Raw genomic sequence first — 17652 nt, forward strand, 5'->3', positions numbered from 1 at the left:
CCGTTCGTTCGTACACATAAGATATCTAAAGTACCACTGGCGGCAAAAAGGCTAGACAGGACCTGTAAGCCTTTTGTGAGCCAATAAAGGTCAATTCAGCTCAAGTGTGACGTAATTTGGCCTTGCTTTGGCCTTAAAGTTAAACCATTCAATGCGTTTTGTTAGTCTAATAATTTTATTTCTAAGTCATCTTAGTCTAAATCGGGCTAGTTTAGCTTAAAACCGCTCTCAAACAGTTCGTTGCTCAAGGCACATGTATTAGAATACGGATTTTGCTTCGTAAGGTTCGACATGGTTGGGGCTCGAACCACCGGTCGTTAGATTGAGAGTACAGTTATATACTAACCGCGCTATGGTTACTTGTTTAGTTACGCATACAATTTAAATTTAAACTCGTTCACATTTCTCGCTCGCTTACATTTGTATTCACAACAGTGAATGAGAAAAGAATTTCGATAAAGCAAAACTCAAAAAGTCAAAAAATCTCACAAAATCAGAAACGACCTGTCAAGAAATTTGCATAAAAATTATATACAATACTTCTTCGAGCTGTCTGAGAGCGATCAAAAAGGTGACGATTGTCAGAAGACAGTTGCATTTAAATTTTAGAACTGCATTATAACACAAACCGACTAAGGTCGGAAAAATTGCTCTCCAACGACAGGCGGTAAATTTAATTCCCACGGGGCTGTAGCAAAGAAAAAACTTTTCCTTATGAGTGAAAAAAATGGGCGCAGATTTAATTTCTCAATACGAGCGATTCATGTCAAGCAAAAATCAAGAAGTCAACCGCAAAAACTCACCCAAGAAGTGAAATCGAAAAATGTTCTAAAAAAGAACGGTTACGCAAAATTTTGCATAAATATCCACGCGTTTACAGCAATTGCTTCAAACTTCGTTTAAGAGCAATTAAACATAATCCACTAACCTTCAATTTAAGTAAGTTAATACCTCAAAAATTGGTTGTGCAAGATTTTACCAGGCGGCTAACGCTCAAGATAACGGCTTCAATTTTAAGACCAAATTTTGCTTATTTCAATGGTTTGCATATTTAGAAATGCTGCATTCGGAGCTGATCATAAAGATTCATCTTAATACCTGTTCCTGGAAAGGTTCAAGGTTCTGAGCAACGGAAGCCAGCAAATGGATAAAGTAGCCGCAGAAGATATGCGGTTGGATCCGAGATCAACGTGGCGTAGCAGCACGTTGTTGGTTAGACGAGGCATCTAAACATATTACCTTTGTTCATTACATCTAATGTCAATTATTATCAATCTAAACCAGGAACAATCGTTTCACGGAGATATTGCACTATACAGCTTCGCAGTTGATATCAGGTATTCATATATGATGAAAAACTATATCCGAAGTACAGAGCATACTCACCTCTTGAATTGTGTTTCCCGACGCAATCAAAACTTGTAAAACAGCTAGAGATTCAATTTCATCTAAGGCAGTAATGTGATTGGACGACACATCAAGGGTAGTTAGACTGCTGACCAATGAGAGCCCTCGTGTGGATATTAATTGATTGGCTGAGATATTGAGCTGCTGGAGTCTTTTCAAACCAACAAGAGAGCCTAAATGAACACAACTGAGCAGCATTGGTACCGATTGATAGCATCATCATTTATCAAAAGCTGTCAAAGTTTCACTCGCGGAAAAGACCCTCTTTGACACAAAAAAATCAAAAAATTTCAGTAGATGGATCACGGGTAGCACGCAAAATCCCTCGAAAACATTAAAAGTTAGAAAATGCTAGGATGAAAAAAACCCAGAATACAGCCGGAAAATATATTCCGTGAACCATGACTCCAATTAAGACTAAAACAAGAAAATGCAAAAATAAACCGATTAATGTCGAATGAATTGCTCTCGAGCGATAGTGAGGGGGGACTTAATTTAAAGGGGGGGTGTGCACGTGTGTGTGTGTGCGCGTATGCGTGTGTGTGTGTGCGTGACATAGTCTTAGAAATGTTTTATGGGTGCAAAAAACGACCCGAAGGCAGTCTGACATCTTAACCACTCAGCTACAATGCCTTTGCCTCTCTTTCGCTCACAATTACTTCTATATTAGCAACTGAATTTATTTCAGATCAACTTAGATCGCTCAAAAATTATGAACTCAAGGATGAATAGGTCAGTCAGGAAGTCAAATAAAGTTCTAGAACAAAAGCTCAAAAACAGTCAAGCAAAAATTTTGCATAAAAAAGAGCGCTAAAATAATTGCTTCAAACAAAAAAAATAGCCCACTAAAGTCGGGCGAAATGCTCTCAAACGACCGGCGAACAGTTGGCTTCGTCAGTAGCTAGCCACGGTTTAGTGAGGCTAGATTTAGCTTGATTCGACTACGCAACTATAAGTACTAAGGCAAGTTTTCTCGATTTGTTAGTGAATAATTCAAATAGAAACCTGATATTTAAAATTTTAAAGAGAGCTTCCAGATTTCGCAGGGAGAAAGTTCAAAACTGATTTTCAACTGTGGAGTTATGTCAAGTAACCATCTGCAGGACTCGTTGAAAAAATTCGTCGGCCAGTAATGATTGTTAAAATCAGAAGACAAAAAATTCAAAAATTTTTCAAATAATCGCAAAATTTAACAAAATCTTGCTATGAATCAAAATATTAAAATCTTCAAAACTATTTCATTGTCTGAAGAGACTATCCATTATCCCTATTTCAAGCTTTAAATAGTTTCACACGCTCAAAGCTCCATAAACTTGAATTTTATCGAAAAAAAATAGCTAAAGCAGGAGTCATTAGAATACTGATAACCATTCCATTTACTCTAGAGACTATGCAACAGCTTGTCATCAAACTATGGAGTAGGTCAGTAGGTACCTTTTACCGGAAAAAATGAAAAAAAAACAGGAGATTCAGAAATATGGAAAAAAAAGCAAACAATATTAAAAATTGCTAAAATTGGTCATATTAATATCTTGAAAAACATTCCATTACAATTAGAAACTATAGAGTAACCTAATGTCAAACCCCAAAGTAGTATAAAATTGCGTGTTTCTAGCGATCGGTTGTTGTCAGTAGCTATCCACGGGGGCACCGGGGGGCTGATGGTTGGGGTGGGGGAGGGTAGGGTGGGGGGCAAAAGCACGGTGGGGGGTTGTGGGCAATACTGGGGGGTCAACAGTGGGGGTGTCTTTAACCTCTTAGAAGCGCCCTTCTCACCATAAGTTTAAGTCTCCAAAACAGTTTGTGCTAAAACAGAGCTGAAAAGCTCTAAGGGCACTTAATGCCTGCTGGGCGCTACCTGTTTATCATGTTTTTGAGGACAAAAAGTCAAATGGGTCAGTCGCAAACTCGGTCAGACAAAAAATCGCATAAGACCGACACGACTAAAACGAAGATCTTCGTTTGACAGCAATTAATAAAATCATTATTTGATTGATCCGTGAATTTTATTAAAAACCGGAAAAAGTATCTTAAAATAATTTGGAAAAATACCGAACATGGACAAAATTTGACAGACGTTTCTCGTTCACAAACAAATAGAAAACGTAAAAAAGCGAATCAAGCCAATGGGTTCAATGAAACACTAATAAATACTTTGCAGAAAAAAGCCATGAAAATGAATAAAAGGGTAAAACGACACAGATTGAGATATTCTCATTTCACTCCTCCTATGAGGCAAGCAATATTGAATTACAGAGAACGAGAGGAAAAGTCAGTCTGCGAGACGTGCCACGAGTGACCACAAAATGTTCATGCCAATGAAAAAAAATCGCTCCAATGAAAATCAGAAATGACGTCAAGCAAGAATTTTTTACAAAATTGGATGCAGGACGAAAACTTTGAAGTCAGAGTGACATCACAGGTCACACCTGAAAAAATCTAGAGGGCCAATAATAGATCTGCTCATCTGTTGCTATCGCAGCTACTAACACCCAAACACATTATCTCAATTTTGCGTCTCAACAGCACAAATATTAATTCCGCTTGAAACCTTTGTTTAGGTTAAGTCTTAAAAAGTGATTTAAAAATGCAACAAAAAAGTATTGCACAGCGCGATTTTTCTCACGTCAAATCTCTCAAAAAATGCTATGAACAATAAAAGACTCTTATTTTAGCTTTTCTATTGACTTCATTTTATGAAAAAAAGACCGACAGGACTAATATAATTGCTACAAACTTCGTTTGAGAGCAATTAAAAAGGTTATTTTCTTACAAACAATCGAAAAATTTGTAGTTCTGACTAGAGATTGGGTGTGAGAATTAGGAGACCTGCATACTTTGGACAAATTAAAAAACTAATTAGCGGCCATCTAAAACAGGGCTTCATGGATTAATCCCGTTTCTAACTTTGATTTAATTTTTCGACATTGACTCCATTCTTTCTAAACTGCTTTTTTTGAGCAATTGCTCTTTTAAAAAATAAGAGCTAATTGTGCGAAGAATGCAATGCTAAGAGAACTACAAAAAAAATATTGCAAAACAGTTCGACAAAAAACATAACCGACTACCATCGGGCGAATCGCTCTCTAACGACCGGGCTTTGGTAGTAGCCGGCTGGGGCCTAGGGATGCTAGCAATACGTAGGGAGGGGGTCAAGCGATGGGGGTGTAAGGTAAGGGGTGTCCAAATCGGCAAGTTGGAGGAGGGTGGACGGGGAGGGGGTGTGGTGGTGGTTTGCTGGGGGTCGGGGATGGGGGTGACTAAGATAACAGATTCAGTGAACCGGTCATAACTGATTCAGTGAATCGCATACTTAGAGACTAGTGAGGCTCTAAGAAAGCTGATCGGCCTGTATATACAGTTGATTATAGAGTGAAGCATCACTGTTTGATGAACATCGGAAGATTAAACATAATCGACTAACTTCGGGCAAATTGCTCTCAAACAACTGGCGACCACTGGATTCGTCAGTAGCTGCCATTTATGGAGGCAGCTTTAGTTTATTTGAAGGTGCATGGGACAGTGGTGGGTCGAGCGAGCTGTGTTACGGGTGAATGAGGTGGATGGGTGGGGAGTGCGGGGAGGGATAAAGTGAGGGGTGGGGGTCAAACTCGCATACTTAAAGACAAGCAAGCCGTACGGCTCTAACAGCTAAGCGAACTTAATGTCCTCCGCGCGTTGCCTGTTATCCCGTTTTTTGAGGACAAAACGTCACAAGCGTCAGACAAAAACACGGTCTGACAAAAAATAGCATAAAAAAGACCCCCGGTCTAATATACCTGCTAGCAAGTCTAATATAACTTCGTTTCGTTTGGGAGCAGTTAAAAATGTTAGCACTAAAAATGTAAGTATTGAATACTGCAGAAATTTCGGTTTTGAAGAGAATTTTTGTCTCAATCGATTATCTTGAAAGTGTTCTGATTATGAGCGTCAGTGAGTACTAAAATTTAATCAAGTGAAATCGAATAACACAAAAAAAAATTCGCGAAGAAAACAATGAGATACTAACCCAGCCTAGATACTTTGTTGTCCATCAGATTTAGCACTCTCAGATTGGAGCAACCATCCAGGCCTGCCAGACTCGATATCCGGTTGGAGGATACATCCAACTCAATCAAGTTTTCCAACTGTCCCAGGTACAGACTTTCTAGTTTATTGTGCTGAAATATGGCCTCTTCTTAAGGACTTCAAAGTTGTGGCTAACTTGCATTTATATGTATATCTAACCTATTCATATAATACATATATTAACACGATCATGGTCAACTCGCCGAAAGACAGGAACACTGACCTTAGCATGAAGAGTTTTGAGCCTGGTGCAGTTGGCCAATCCCTCGAGTGACAAGATATTGCACGAATCTAGTACTAGGTACTCCAAATTGACGCAGTTATTAAACGGCTCTAGATTGTAGCCAGGCAAATCTCTCAGCACCACTGTTTGCACCTATTAACAAATTTGAAATTTTCAGCACTTCGCAAATGAAATAACTTCATGAATCGATTCGGCGCGCTTCAAATTAAAAAAAAACCTCAGCAGAAGCAAAAAAAATCATCATTTTTTCTTTGTATTTCGTTTACAGACGATAACATTCTTTTCATAACATCGTTTCGGGATTGCATAATTAAATTAAAATAGATTAACGCCCTCAACTATTCTGATCTGATTTCAGGCACGCATGAGAATCTACGATCGCTTCATTCTTGTTTGTTCGTTTTAACAATACGTACATTCATCAAAGCTGAAGCTGGTCCCAAGCATCCAGAGAGTATTATGTCTTGGGGCATTGACTTCAGCTTCCTGGATGCAGCACTGCGCCTAAAACAAGAATAATTTTTTGTTCGTGTCCAATAAAACAGATTGCAGACGAGTATTGGTGTCAAGTTTCTTTCACCTATATCCCGATTTCATCCCTATATAATTTACCGCCTCAATATTCTAACCCTGAAGGAATATTAAGTTTGATGAATTAGCCTTGGTTCTACCGAAGCGTGGTTCAAACAAAAAATTAACAATTGACGACAAAGAGTTATTGTTTGAGTATCTCAGTGAATCATTCAGATATCCGATCACAACAGCTCCTTCGGTATTCGCGTACTACAACCACTTCGCTATTTCTCGCCTTATTGTTCGCAATATAATAAAAGATATTCCCTCCTACTGGATGACAATATTTGACAATTCAAACCACACATACGCGGTCTCCCCGCATATTGGGTGAAACAAAAAAATTTAAGGTTAAATCAATCCAATTGGACGATTCAGCTTCATTCGAAAAAAAACCGACAGGTGACAGTCCATTTGCCATGTGTGGCTGACAATCGTGCGTCCCTAGCAATCAGCATTGTGACTGTGCCGCGCAAGGCGCTTATCGATACCTTTCTCAGAGCCGATTAGATGCTATGGATGAGCCTGAGTGCTGCATACCTATGTTATCGGCCAAGATAGCTAACCTTTTCATTGTTTTGATCATTGTTTCAGGTCGTCCACCGACAGTTTCTAATGCCAATGGCATGACGTGTATGCTCATCTCACTGCATTTCCTATAATATTGCTCAATTTTTCTCTCCTCAGCTATGCTTAGAGCATAACCATGCATCCTCTCCGCACCTGATGTAAGACTGGCTTGCAGTAGGGACGTAATGGTGACGTGTAAAGCTGCGGGTCGTCCTGCTTTAGAACTTGGCAAATACACGTCCCCTGTTCCTGAAATTTTCTCTGGTAGATGAGATTTCTGCTCGCAAACAGGGGAAATATTGGCTGACGTGCCAGCTGTCATTGCGTGTGTTACTCTATCATGACGTGCGAGATGATGTCGCCGCGCCCATGATATGAAACGGCATGAGCCCCATAAAAGTCCAAAATCCCTGTCTTACAGTAGGGGCATTTCCTTCCTCAGTCAAACACCCGAATTCCAAACCGCAATTTCAGAACAGCTCTAAACTCGTTGATTTGAAGATGTTAACCAAAAGAAAGGTTAGGAGGGGCCACCAACTAGGCTCCTGATTGATGTAGGAACACAGATAACAGTCCAGCCTTTTATCTGGTGTTCGCCGGCCTGTCAAGAAGGTTGCTTAGAGCCGTAACGTCAAAATTCGCTTGATTTGTTGGCTTATCAACTGAAGAAGACCCAATGTGTTCAACTCTTCCACCAACTCCGTGTAATTGCTTTTGTCTGTTGGGTTCAACCTAATGATTCAATCAACTAAATTTGCTGACTGAGATAAGGGGCCGGCATATACAGCCTTCACTAGGTCTAAAGACCGACAGATTCCAGCTCCTGTTTCGCTAATTGGAAGGCACGCTTGGTGACACATGAGAGATTGCTGATCACTGATCCTAGTACATTTTCACATTTTCCAAAGTCGTTCGCTGGAGGGGATCGAATTGTCCAAGAACTTTGTTGCTCTCAGGGGACGGAGTGTTGCATCGTAATGAGTACCCTATTTTGGGTGCCCGGAGGCAGTTACACAAAAATCCTACTGGACACTGAGGATCATTCAAATAGCCAAAGTTCACTGACAACTTATCAAGTTTACTCACCCCTTTTTTGCAAACAAGATGCAACAAAACTTTGAGTTCGATATCTGCGACTAGGATTTCGATTGTGTGTGTCTTCTTATGTTATCAACTACGTAGTGGATCATAATTCGCACTGAGTTCCAGTCCACAATCTTTCCATGTTCTGTCAGAATTTCTCTTTCTTTACAAAGATCCTCTTGAGTTCCTCTTATGATACCATCAGCAACATATCAAGAGTGCTGAATAAGGTTTAGCAGCCTACTATTAAGTTCTTCAATAATAGAGCGAAGCGCTAATGAAAGCAAAAGTGCCCCAGGGGTCTTCCTGTTGGACTCCTGATTGACTTTGTATTAGAGTCGCATTGAAAAAGAGCTTGTTATGTTGAGAGTAGCAAAAAGGAGCAAACGAAGCTAAAGCAGAATGAACTTTTGAGCTGCCTTCAGAGAATACTTTTCTCAATGAAATTGAAATCATTGAAGTCAATTTGAGGTAACCGCTCATTTACAATATTTAAAAACTTTTGGAAGTTTTGTTTTGTGGCATGCACAATAAAATTGCAGTCAGGTACGCATTTTACAGCCACGCCAAGTTGTCTGGAAGATAACAGTCCAACATCCTCAGAGTCGGCTTTAAGTGCAACGCATTTGGCATTGAGACGTCTCAAAACTTCTCATACGGCGATCGGGCGGACACCACTTTTTTTTCAGCGCAGTAAGCGAAGCACAGCAGAAAACTGGAGCAATGAAACTGGGGATCTGCCCTCTGCTAGTTTAATTCACCAGTTTTGATAGAGTTGAAATATACTTCCTTGACTCGTCGGGGACTGCGTATGTAACGGCATTTAGAAGTTGCTGAGGATACATTTTAGAGGGACCAGCTGCTGTGAATTTTGAGAAAGATTACAATTGAGTTAACACAGAAGCTTCGTCGAACTGATGACGTGTGATTTTTTTTTTCAACTCTGTCATTTCACCCCGATTTTGATCTCGAATTTGGTTCGATATTTTAACTGGGAAAACTTGTAGCAAATTAGGCAAACAAAAACATTAAGAACACAAACTTCTACCTTAATTGCCCAATTGAAAGTGACGACAAACTCAATTCCCTTTTACCCAACCTGCCATTTTACCCAATGCAAACTTTAACTTATCCCATCAACCAAACATGGCATTATAAATGGCTATATAATTAAATTGGATTATACTGCCAGCATAAGTATTTTAAAAGTCCTAGTAATAGCGACTGCTAATTTGTAATCGGTTAATTGAACGCAAAGATCATTGGGTATGTTGGAATTGGGTGAAATGACAGGCTGGGTAAAACTGCGTTGGGTAAAATTGAATCGGGTAGATTGTCATGCTGCTGCTATCGGCAAACAGGTTACCCGAAAAGTCATAAGTTATCAAGGAAATAAGCAATGAGCAGACACTTATCTCAAGCAGCAGCAGATGTAGCTTCGGTAACTCAGCCAATCACAGAAAAATTTGTCGTAGTATGCTTCACTCGCAAAACAAACTCTTTCAAACTACCCAACGACAGAGGTAGCAATCGCTAGACTTTTCTCAACCAGAGCCCTCAAATAAACATTTTAAATTCCCAGGTAAAAACGAGAGATTTGATAGGAGAAAGATGATCAGGAACGCATTTTAATATTTCACGATACATATGCTCTTAAAATGATAAATGCTCTTAAAATGCTAAATTCTGGCTTGCTGACGGAATATTCAAACTGTACGCGATCTTACCCAACAAAACCGGAAAAACCTACACTCCAATTTTTTGAAGCGATGACTAATATAACACCCAAGCCGATTCGGAATGAGATTTGCTTCATTGCAAGCTTATCCCTATATTTGCATCTCAAAAAAGCATCCTAGAGCAAAACTTTATTTTCTACTTAAAACCAAAAGAAAGATAGGCCTGACAAAAATTGCTGACACAAACCAATAGAAAAAAAAAACAAAAGACCGAATCAAGCCAATCATTTCAATGAGACACTTAGTAACGATAAGTAATTACTTTTGCAGATGGAAGCTACGAAAAAAAATAACACGGTAAAACGACACATGGGTGTAATTAGAAGCAAACAGTTCAGAGAGTTCCAGAGAAAAGCTGCTATAGCGTCGTACAACTTTATTCTCAAAACGCCAATGTCAAACATGGAACCCAAAATATAATCGAAAAATCAGATTTCTAGAATTATTTAATTGATTTCTGCTATGTGCTAAAAACGTGGATTCAAACGACCTTCAATTAGAGCTAGATATTGTTATTTGACTCCTCCTATTTAATAAAGCAATATTGAACTACAGAGAACGAGAGGAAAAGTCAGTTTGAGAGACGTGTCCCGGGTGACAAAAATATTCACGCCAATGAACAAAACATCGCTCCAATAAAACTGAAAAATAAAATGACGTCAACCAAGAATTTGAGTTTGATTATCGAATACAAGATAAAAAAAAACTTTAAAGTGAGAGGGTCACCACTGGAAAAATCCTAGAGGGCCTAGGTTCATCGATCTCAACTCCTCCAAGTAAAGTAAGCCAAAATCAAATTGAAAAAGCAAAAGTCATTTTGAGTGGGAAAAGTCAGATTTGATCCACAAAATAAGTCACACAAAAAAACTCGTTCTGGTATATGAAAAATGACGTCAAATCTATTCAAATATTGCATGAATAAAAAAAAGCTGAATTGAATTAAGAATGACGTAAGATGGTCAAAAGAAAATCTTTACTGTGAAATAAAATACCAAGAGAAGGCCAATAAGAGCACAGCTCAGCTATTGTAGCCATTAAAAACAGCTGGTTATCATTACTCCCTTGCATCCGTTATAACCAGTTCAAAACTCGTTTGAGATCCTAGATTAAAACTTATTTCCAAAACCTCTAATTTACGTGCAGTCTCAGATAGATTAAACAACTATACCAAGGCTAAGCTTGATACCAATCCCAATTAGCATATGCCCTAACGCACTCTGATAACCTAATTCAATTGGACTTAATGACGGGGCTTTATTGATTTACCCTGTTTCATTTTATCTTCTCTTTTGGCCTCGACAGCATGACTAAAAAGTGTCATTTATTGAGAAAAAAATATATATCCATTCTGTTGAAACAATGAGCAAGGTAGGTCAAAGTCGAATGTAAAAAATGTGACGTGTGAAAGATAAGGCTATTTTAAAGAACGGACAGCGTCTAAACAATAGCACTTCGGGTAACTGATGCCGGCTAAAACAGTATTTCAGTATTCAGTGTTTTCACTATTTTTAGCTACTTAAGCGGTTCGAAAACTTCTACTGTTTCCTCACGACAACATCATAAAATATCCCTAATGCAACTTGAAGATTTTAACGAAAATATAAGGTCTCAATTACATTTAATTAGTTTAAAAAAATTTAAATTTATCAGAAAATTGGCGAGTCGTTGCGCAAAGAAAACAACAGCTGGCAGAAAATAGCGATAAATCTGTAACCTGCAGTCTCAGACAGATAATAAAACAGAACCGACTAGAATCGGGCCTATTGTTCTTAAGTTACCGGCGGGCGGTTGGCCTCAGTAGTAGCCAGATGGGGCTTAGAGATGCTAGTAATATGGCGTGCATTAATGGGCAGGAGCCTTGTGGGAGGAGGTTGACGATTAAAGGGGGGTTGTTGATTGGGAGGGTTGGACGAGGGGCGGGGAGGGGCTCCAAATAGCTAGGTGGAGGAGAATGGACGCGGGGGAGAGGGTGTTTGACTGAGTGGGAGGAACTCATAAGGAACCGCACCATGGAAATATGTCGGCAACAATTTTCATAAGTCCCATAAGAGACAAGTATAAGTAAAGCTTACAACTCCAAGAGATCTTCTCAGTCAATTAATGACCTCCTGACTTTATTACCCGTTATCCGGTTTTCGAGGACTGAAGTAAAAAGCGTCACACAGAAAAAACGGTCAAGGAAAAAATTGCATTAAAAATTTCAGGCGAATATAAATGCAACAAACTTGGTTTTAGTTTAGTTCAGGCGGGTAGGTAGACGAGGGGGTATGTAGGTAGGTGGGGTAGGTAGGTTGGTGGGTGGGGTGTCGGTATTTGAAATAGTGAGGAGGGACTGTTATGGGAAGAAAACGTCTCAAAATGACCTTTCCACCTTGAATATTATCTGTAGTTAAAAAAACCAAGAGAAGGCCAATAATAGCCCCAGCTATCGCTGTGCGGCTATAAACAAAACATAAACTAGCGTGGCCCCAATAGTTTCGTCGTTTGAGAACAATTAAGAACAGTAATTGATCACAAAACGCAGCAAAATAACAGATTCAAGAACGACTAGCTTTACAAAATGTTTTATGAGTATCTTTTAGAAACAATTATTTACTACACTAACATTGGCATCCTTGGCTTTGCTCCATTCTGTGCTTGTTTCTGGACAGTTTTAATCTTTGTCCACGGAATGCAGTCCGACATCCATTGAATTCTACGCTGCTCAAGCACAGCGCTAAGCTCTACTGTTAACATTTTGACTTCATAATGCCTCTCCGTCGTGCCATCACAGTCAGTATTCTGAGGGCTCCGAGACGTTACCATGTCGGACGGTTTAATTTTATTTTCAGTTCCAGCTTTACTCAGGGTAACAACTCCATCGGTTGTTTCTTGAACATCAATATCTTCTGATTCTGAATGGAACAAGTTTTTGGCATTTTTGCCAGGCAAAATTTGTTCTTCTTTTGCTGCCAAGACTTCCAATTTATCGCACTGTTCGTCGTCAATATTGTCAACTTTGTTCAAAAATTCTGGATTCAAATTTTCTGGACGTGAGTTAATCGTTGCACCTCTTTGAGTTTCGTTCGCATCTAATTGCTGGCTTGCAATTTCACTGCCTGAATCGATAGTTTCATTATTTGGTCTTAAATCACTTTTCGTTTGATTAGACACATCCTTGTCGCTAAATTCATTTAGTCTTGCTGTATTGACTTTAATTTGGTTTTCATTAGCACCAATTATAACTGCGGACGAATTAGAAATGGAATCCAATTCCTTGATACCAGTACTACTAGCTACGGCTGGTATTACACTTTGACTATCAAACTTACCTGTACATTTTTCTAATCTACCAGCATCTATGCAAACACTGCTCGCTTTGCTTTGTATGGCACTTTGTGAATTGTTTATTTTCTGATTATTTTCGTTACGTTCTACCGTATTTTTGTTATTCATTGCTTTCTCTTGTTCATCAGCCGAGCTTTCAGATTCAACTGCTGATTTTTCAGGCTCGGTCTCAATCAAATTGTTGAGTTCAGCGTTGATGTCAAACATAGTTTTCTCCTTTTCAAATACCGAATTGTTCTCTTTGGAAGCAGTTTCATCGGGAGGACAATTCTGTTCCAGGTTTTTGTCAGCCAATCCTCGAACACTTGGAGGTTGCTCATTTTTGTCTGCTTTGAGATCCCAGGAAGAACTCAGCTTAAGATTTGAACTCTGTTCATTGACAATTAAATTTGAGTTTTGCATATTCGGTTTGTCCTCTACCCTCCGACTTGTGGTCGATGGTTCGCTTAAGTCTTCAACACGGATATCTTCGTTTAACTCTTCTGCAATATCAGTAAGATCATTCGACATACTATTCTTTTCATTCTTGGCTTCCGTGTTGTTCTCAGTGTCATGTTTGACCTCCTCAGTCAGTTCTGCAGTTGCTGAACTTAGATCCATTGTAACTTTCTTTTTCTTGCCTTTATTTTGTTTTTTCTGTTCATTTAGCTTGTCTAATTTTTTCTCGGCATTAGACTTATCCTCAGATCGCAGCTTTTCTATCACTTCTATCGCTTGTTGCTCTAACTCCAACTAAAACAACAGAACTAAGTGACTCCTGCTTTTGATTCTGACGGGACTACAATCTTATGTTTTAGTGAGGATACTCGGTAATGTGCGTTCGCACATGAAGTTCCGACCCCGCTCATCCACATGAGAACATATGGAAAACCCCAAAAATCAAGTATTTTCCAAAAAAAATGTAAAAGAACAAAAAGATTACCTCCAACTCAGTTAACTCAGCGGAGTAAAAAATGTCGCATTAGATTGATGAGATCAGCCATTATTTAGAAAGCAAGTCAAGACGAACAACAAAACCAAACAACAATAACAACAAACATTAATTACATCCAAAACTTTATGTCCATTTTTTTTTAAAAAAAGAATTTATTAGCAAGGTCAAAATAGCGTCAGAAAAAACTGAAACTAAACAAAACAACTTTCACTTCGCTAAAAAATAAATGAGACCACACCACAATAAGGCTCGGTAACAATTAGACAAAACAACAAGAAACAGCAAAGTTAAAAAAAAAAGCTTAATGGTTTTAAAAACAATTAGTTTTAAAGTAATGATAACTATTAGGTAACAATTGAAAACATCCAGCATGTTTATCATCAGATATGCCTCTACAGGAGGGCATTAGCACCTGTCTTCATTCCATTTTCTATGCAGTTACAAAAAGAACACTGCTGACAAACAAAAATTCAATTAAAACTTGTGGGTAAAACGCTGTCGAAGCCGTAAAGGCATATTTGCCCCTCGAAATATGTCCAATTAAGCCTTCCTCGACGCTTATAATGTGGTATGCGAGCTCTCTTTAATGAGAATAGGTAAAAAAAGTAGACAAAAAAAGAAAATGCAAAATTAAGAAATACTTTCGTATTTTTCGAAAACAATTATTTTGAAAGTCGTGAAAGCCATTCGCAACGACATAATTAAATAGGTTCGTTTATTTGTCCAAAGGAAGCGCTTTAAATCTGTAATTACTCAGAATATGTCTTACGTCTACGAAAAGAGCGTCAGCCAATCAAAAATTAGTTTATTTTTTTTGCAAAAAAATCTGTGTAGAAGCCAGTAAATTCATAACGAATTCTAAAAAACCATAAATTTCGTACACTTGCACGTTCCCTAGACGAAAACAAAGTCATATGTGACCTGTAATAAACGAGACTAGAGAAAAAACAAACAAATGAACAAAGGCTAAAAAATGATTTTTATTTTTAAAAACGATTGTTGTCAAAGTCATGAGAGCCATCAGCTATCTACGCAAATCAGAATATAGGCCCTTTTATTCCTTCTTAAAAACCAATGAGACCTGTCAAAATGCAGGAAATTTCATACGACTAAAAAGAAAGTAAAAAGACAGTTAAAGACAAATGTAAAAAAAATTCAAAGAAATTCTTCAAGAAATGGGTGTCGAATCCGTTAGAACCATAAACCATGCCTTTAAAGATTTTTATACGTTTATTGTGACTTTCTTTGAACGAAAACGCTCTAATATGAGAACTTCCAATAATGTGATAATGTGACCAAAAGAGAAAAATACGTGAAAATGGCCCGATTCCTAAAAAAAACTGTGATATCTAGAAGTATCAAAGCCAATAAACCATAACTTAAAGAAGAGGAAGAAGATACCTTAAAGAAGAGGAAGAAGAAGCATTCTTTCTTTGCTGACACTAAGCTAGAAGTTGTAAACAGAGGCAAGTTCAATAAGCCATTGTTTATTTTGAAATCAAACACTTTTAAAAGTCAAAACGACCAAAATCTTTCGAGTAAAAAGCTATATACATTAATTTGGAACTCCTTTTGAAGCCTGTTGGTCCTCTCAACACCGAGCTTTGATTTGAATTGTTCTTTCTTTAATTAACATAAGAAGATCGGCTGATTACAATCCGAATTATTTTTGGATTGCAACCGTCCAAAATTGGATTTTAACCGACCAAAACAAGCCTTGCAGTTGCTGTTTGTCCATTAAGAACAGTCAATTGCTTCGAATGTTATAGATTTAGATAATTTGTTAGTTAAAAGATCAAAAATAAATGCTGCGTTTTTGATAATCGTAAAGTTAGCAAAAAACGGCAGAAATTTAAGTCCAGAATACTCTCAATGGAAGTGGACGTGGGACTAGCTTCCTTTTTAGTTTACAAAATTGTGTTAGTTGTTTTTTAGCAGAAGTGACGACATTTTAGGCAAAAATTCCGGAAAATGTGAAAAACGCAAATCGGTCTAATATTCACAAAAATTTAAACCACGATAACTCACTCTAGAAAGCGAAAATCAAAAAAATCTTATTAATTCAATATAATACACTGGACGGCCTTTTTAACTATACCACTCAAAATTCTCTACGACGAAAACATCGATCGGTCAAAATTGTCTGAGCAAAAAAAGCAGTTGAGTATATAGTTCCTCCAAACCTCCAGAGGGGTCGGAACAATCATGGGTACACTTTCTACGTCAACCCGACGTTTGACGCCAACCCCAGACGGTCTCCAAATGAATGTCTTATACGCAACGAATTCGTGGAAGAAACAAATTCGTTCGTCAAATGGTAAAATAAAACTCAATTGTTCGAAAACCCGCTAATTACAACCATTAAATCTTACTGGTTAAAATACCTGTAGAAAGTAACCGACGAACGTCGTACGAATTGCTCTAAGACTGGCGAGAGGTCGGCTTCTTCAGTAGCTATCTACGGTTTAGAGAGGCTAGCTTTAGCTTAATTGAACGGGGCATGAGGTGAGCACGTGAGGTTACGGTAAAGAGATTGGGGATTGCTGGGGATGAAGCGTTAAATGAGGGGGGGGCACTGATTGGGAGGTCAAACACTAAAAAGCGAATCGCAGCAAAGATTTGATATTTTTTGCCGAAAAACTCTCAATTTAAAAGGTTTTTATAAAAAAATTGTTCTTCAGATTTTGAAGAAATGGAAACTTCAGTATAGTTCCTTTACTGGACTCTTAACATGTTCGGTAAGCTAAAACAAAACAGTAAGTTTAAAAATTCATCAGCCAATTTAAAAACGTAAAGCTTTACAAAAAAAGAACAAAAATAATTAGGAGCATTTAAAAAAAGTGAGAATTTACATGTGAATAAAGCAGTCAGAAGTACATCAATGCCGGAAATCTAATCACTGGCTGGTCGAGAGGGGGTCCAAATCGGCAGGTGGAGGAGAGGACAGGGGGCGGGGACCGTTGGGAGGGCTAACTGAGGGGGGCGGGGAACTTTCAAGATTGATAAAGGCCCTTCACACCATGAGTATACGTCTCCAAAACAATCGCATAATTGAAGCCTAGTGAACCAAAAGGCCCCAAGAAAATGCCCTCCGAGAATTACTTGTTTATGCCGTTTTTGAGGTTTAGACAAAAAGCCAAAGGGTCAGCCAAAAAATTCGTCAAGCAAAAAATTACATGAAAAACAGCTGAAAGAATACGATTCGAAGAGTCGTGAAATGGAAATTCAATCAACACTTTCTTTTTCAGATATATCAAAAAAAATTAAAAACATACCGACTAACGTCGGGCGAATTGCTCTCAAACGACCGGCGAGCGGTTGGCTTCGTCAGTAGCTAGCCACGGGGGGGGTGGGGGTGGGGGTGGAGGCAATGGGGGGGGGGGTCAACAGGGGGGGGGGTAAGTATAAGTCTCCAAAACAGTTTGAGCTGTGAAACAGAGCTGGAAGGCTCTAAGAGCATTTAATGCCCGCTGGGCGCTACATGTTTATCCCGTTTTTGAGGACGAAAAGTCAACAGCGTCAGACGAAAAATCGGTCAAGCGAAAAATCGCATAAAAAAGACCGACAGGACTAATATAATTGCAACAAACTTCGCTTGAGAGCAATTTAAAAACAGCAATATAAAGCAATAACAACCAATTTTTATTTAGGGATGTGGGTAGGTGGGTATATGGGGGGGGGGGGGGGTAGGTGTAGGCGAGTAGGTG

General features: G+C 38.6%; 1 protein-coding gene across 2 annotated transcripts in view; it reads right to left on the bottom strand.

Annotated features, from left to right (window-relative positions):
* Positions 1–17652, bottom strand: part of LOC142338421 (uncharacterized) — an 82233-nt gene that overhangs the window by 40639 nt on the left and 23942 nt on the right. For both annotated transcript variants that reach the window (XM_075388188.1, XM_075388179.1), the window contains exons 9-14: positions 12290–13743; positions 6136–6223; positions 5699–5851; positions 5417–5567; positions 1387–1580; positions 1099–1226 (exon numbers count right to left, since the gene is read on the bottom strand). In XM_075388188.1, the coding sequence (XP_075244303.1) occupies positions 1099–1226; positions 1387–1580; positions 5417–5567; positions 5699–5851; positions 6136–6223; positions 12290–13743 (2168 nt within the window). The remainder of the gene's footprint in view (positions 1–1098; positions 1227–1386; positions 1581–5416; positions 5568–5698; positions 5852–6135; positions 6224–12289; positions 13744–17652) is intronic.

Source organism: Convolutriloba macropyga, chromosome 1, assembly GCF_964194025.1.
Source record: "Convolutriloba macropyga chromosome 1, txConMacr16.3, whole genome shotgun sequence".
NCBI lineage: Eukaryota > Metazoa > Xenacoelomorpha > Acoela > Convolutidae > Convolutriloba > Convolutriloba macropyga.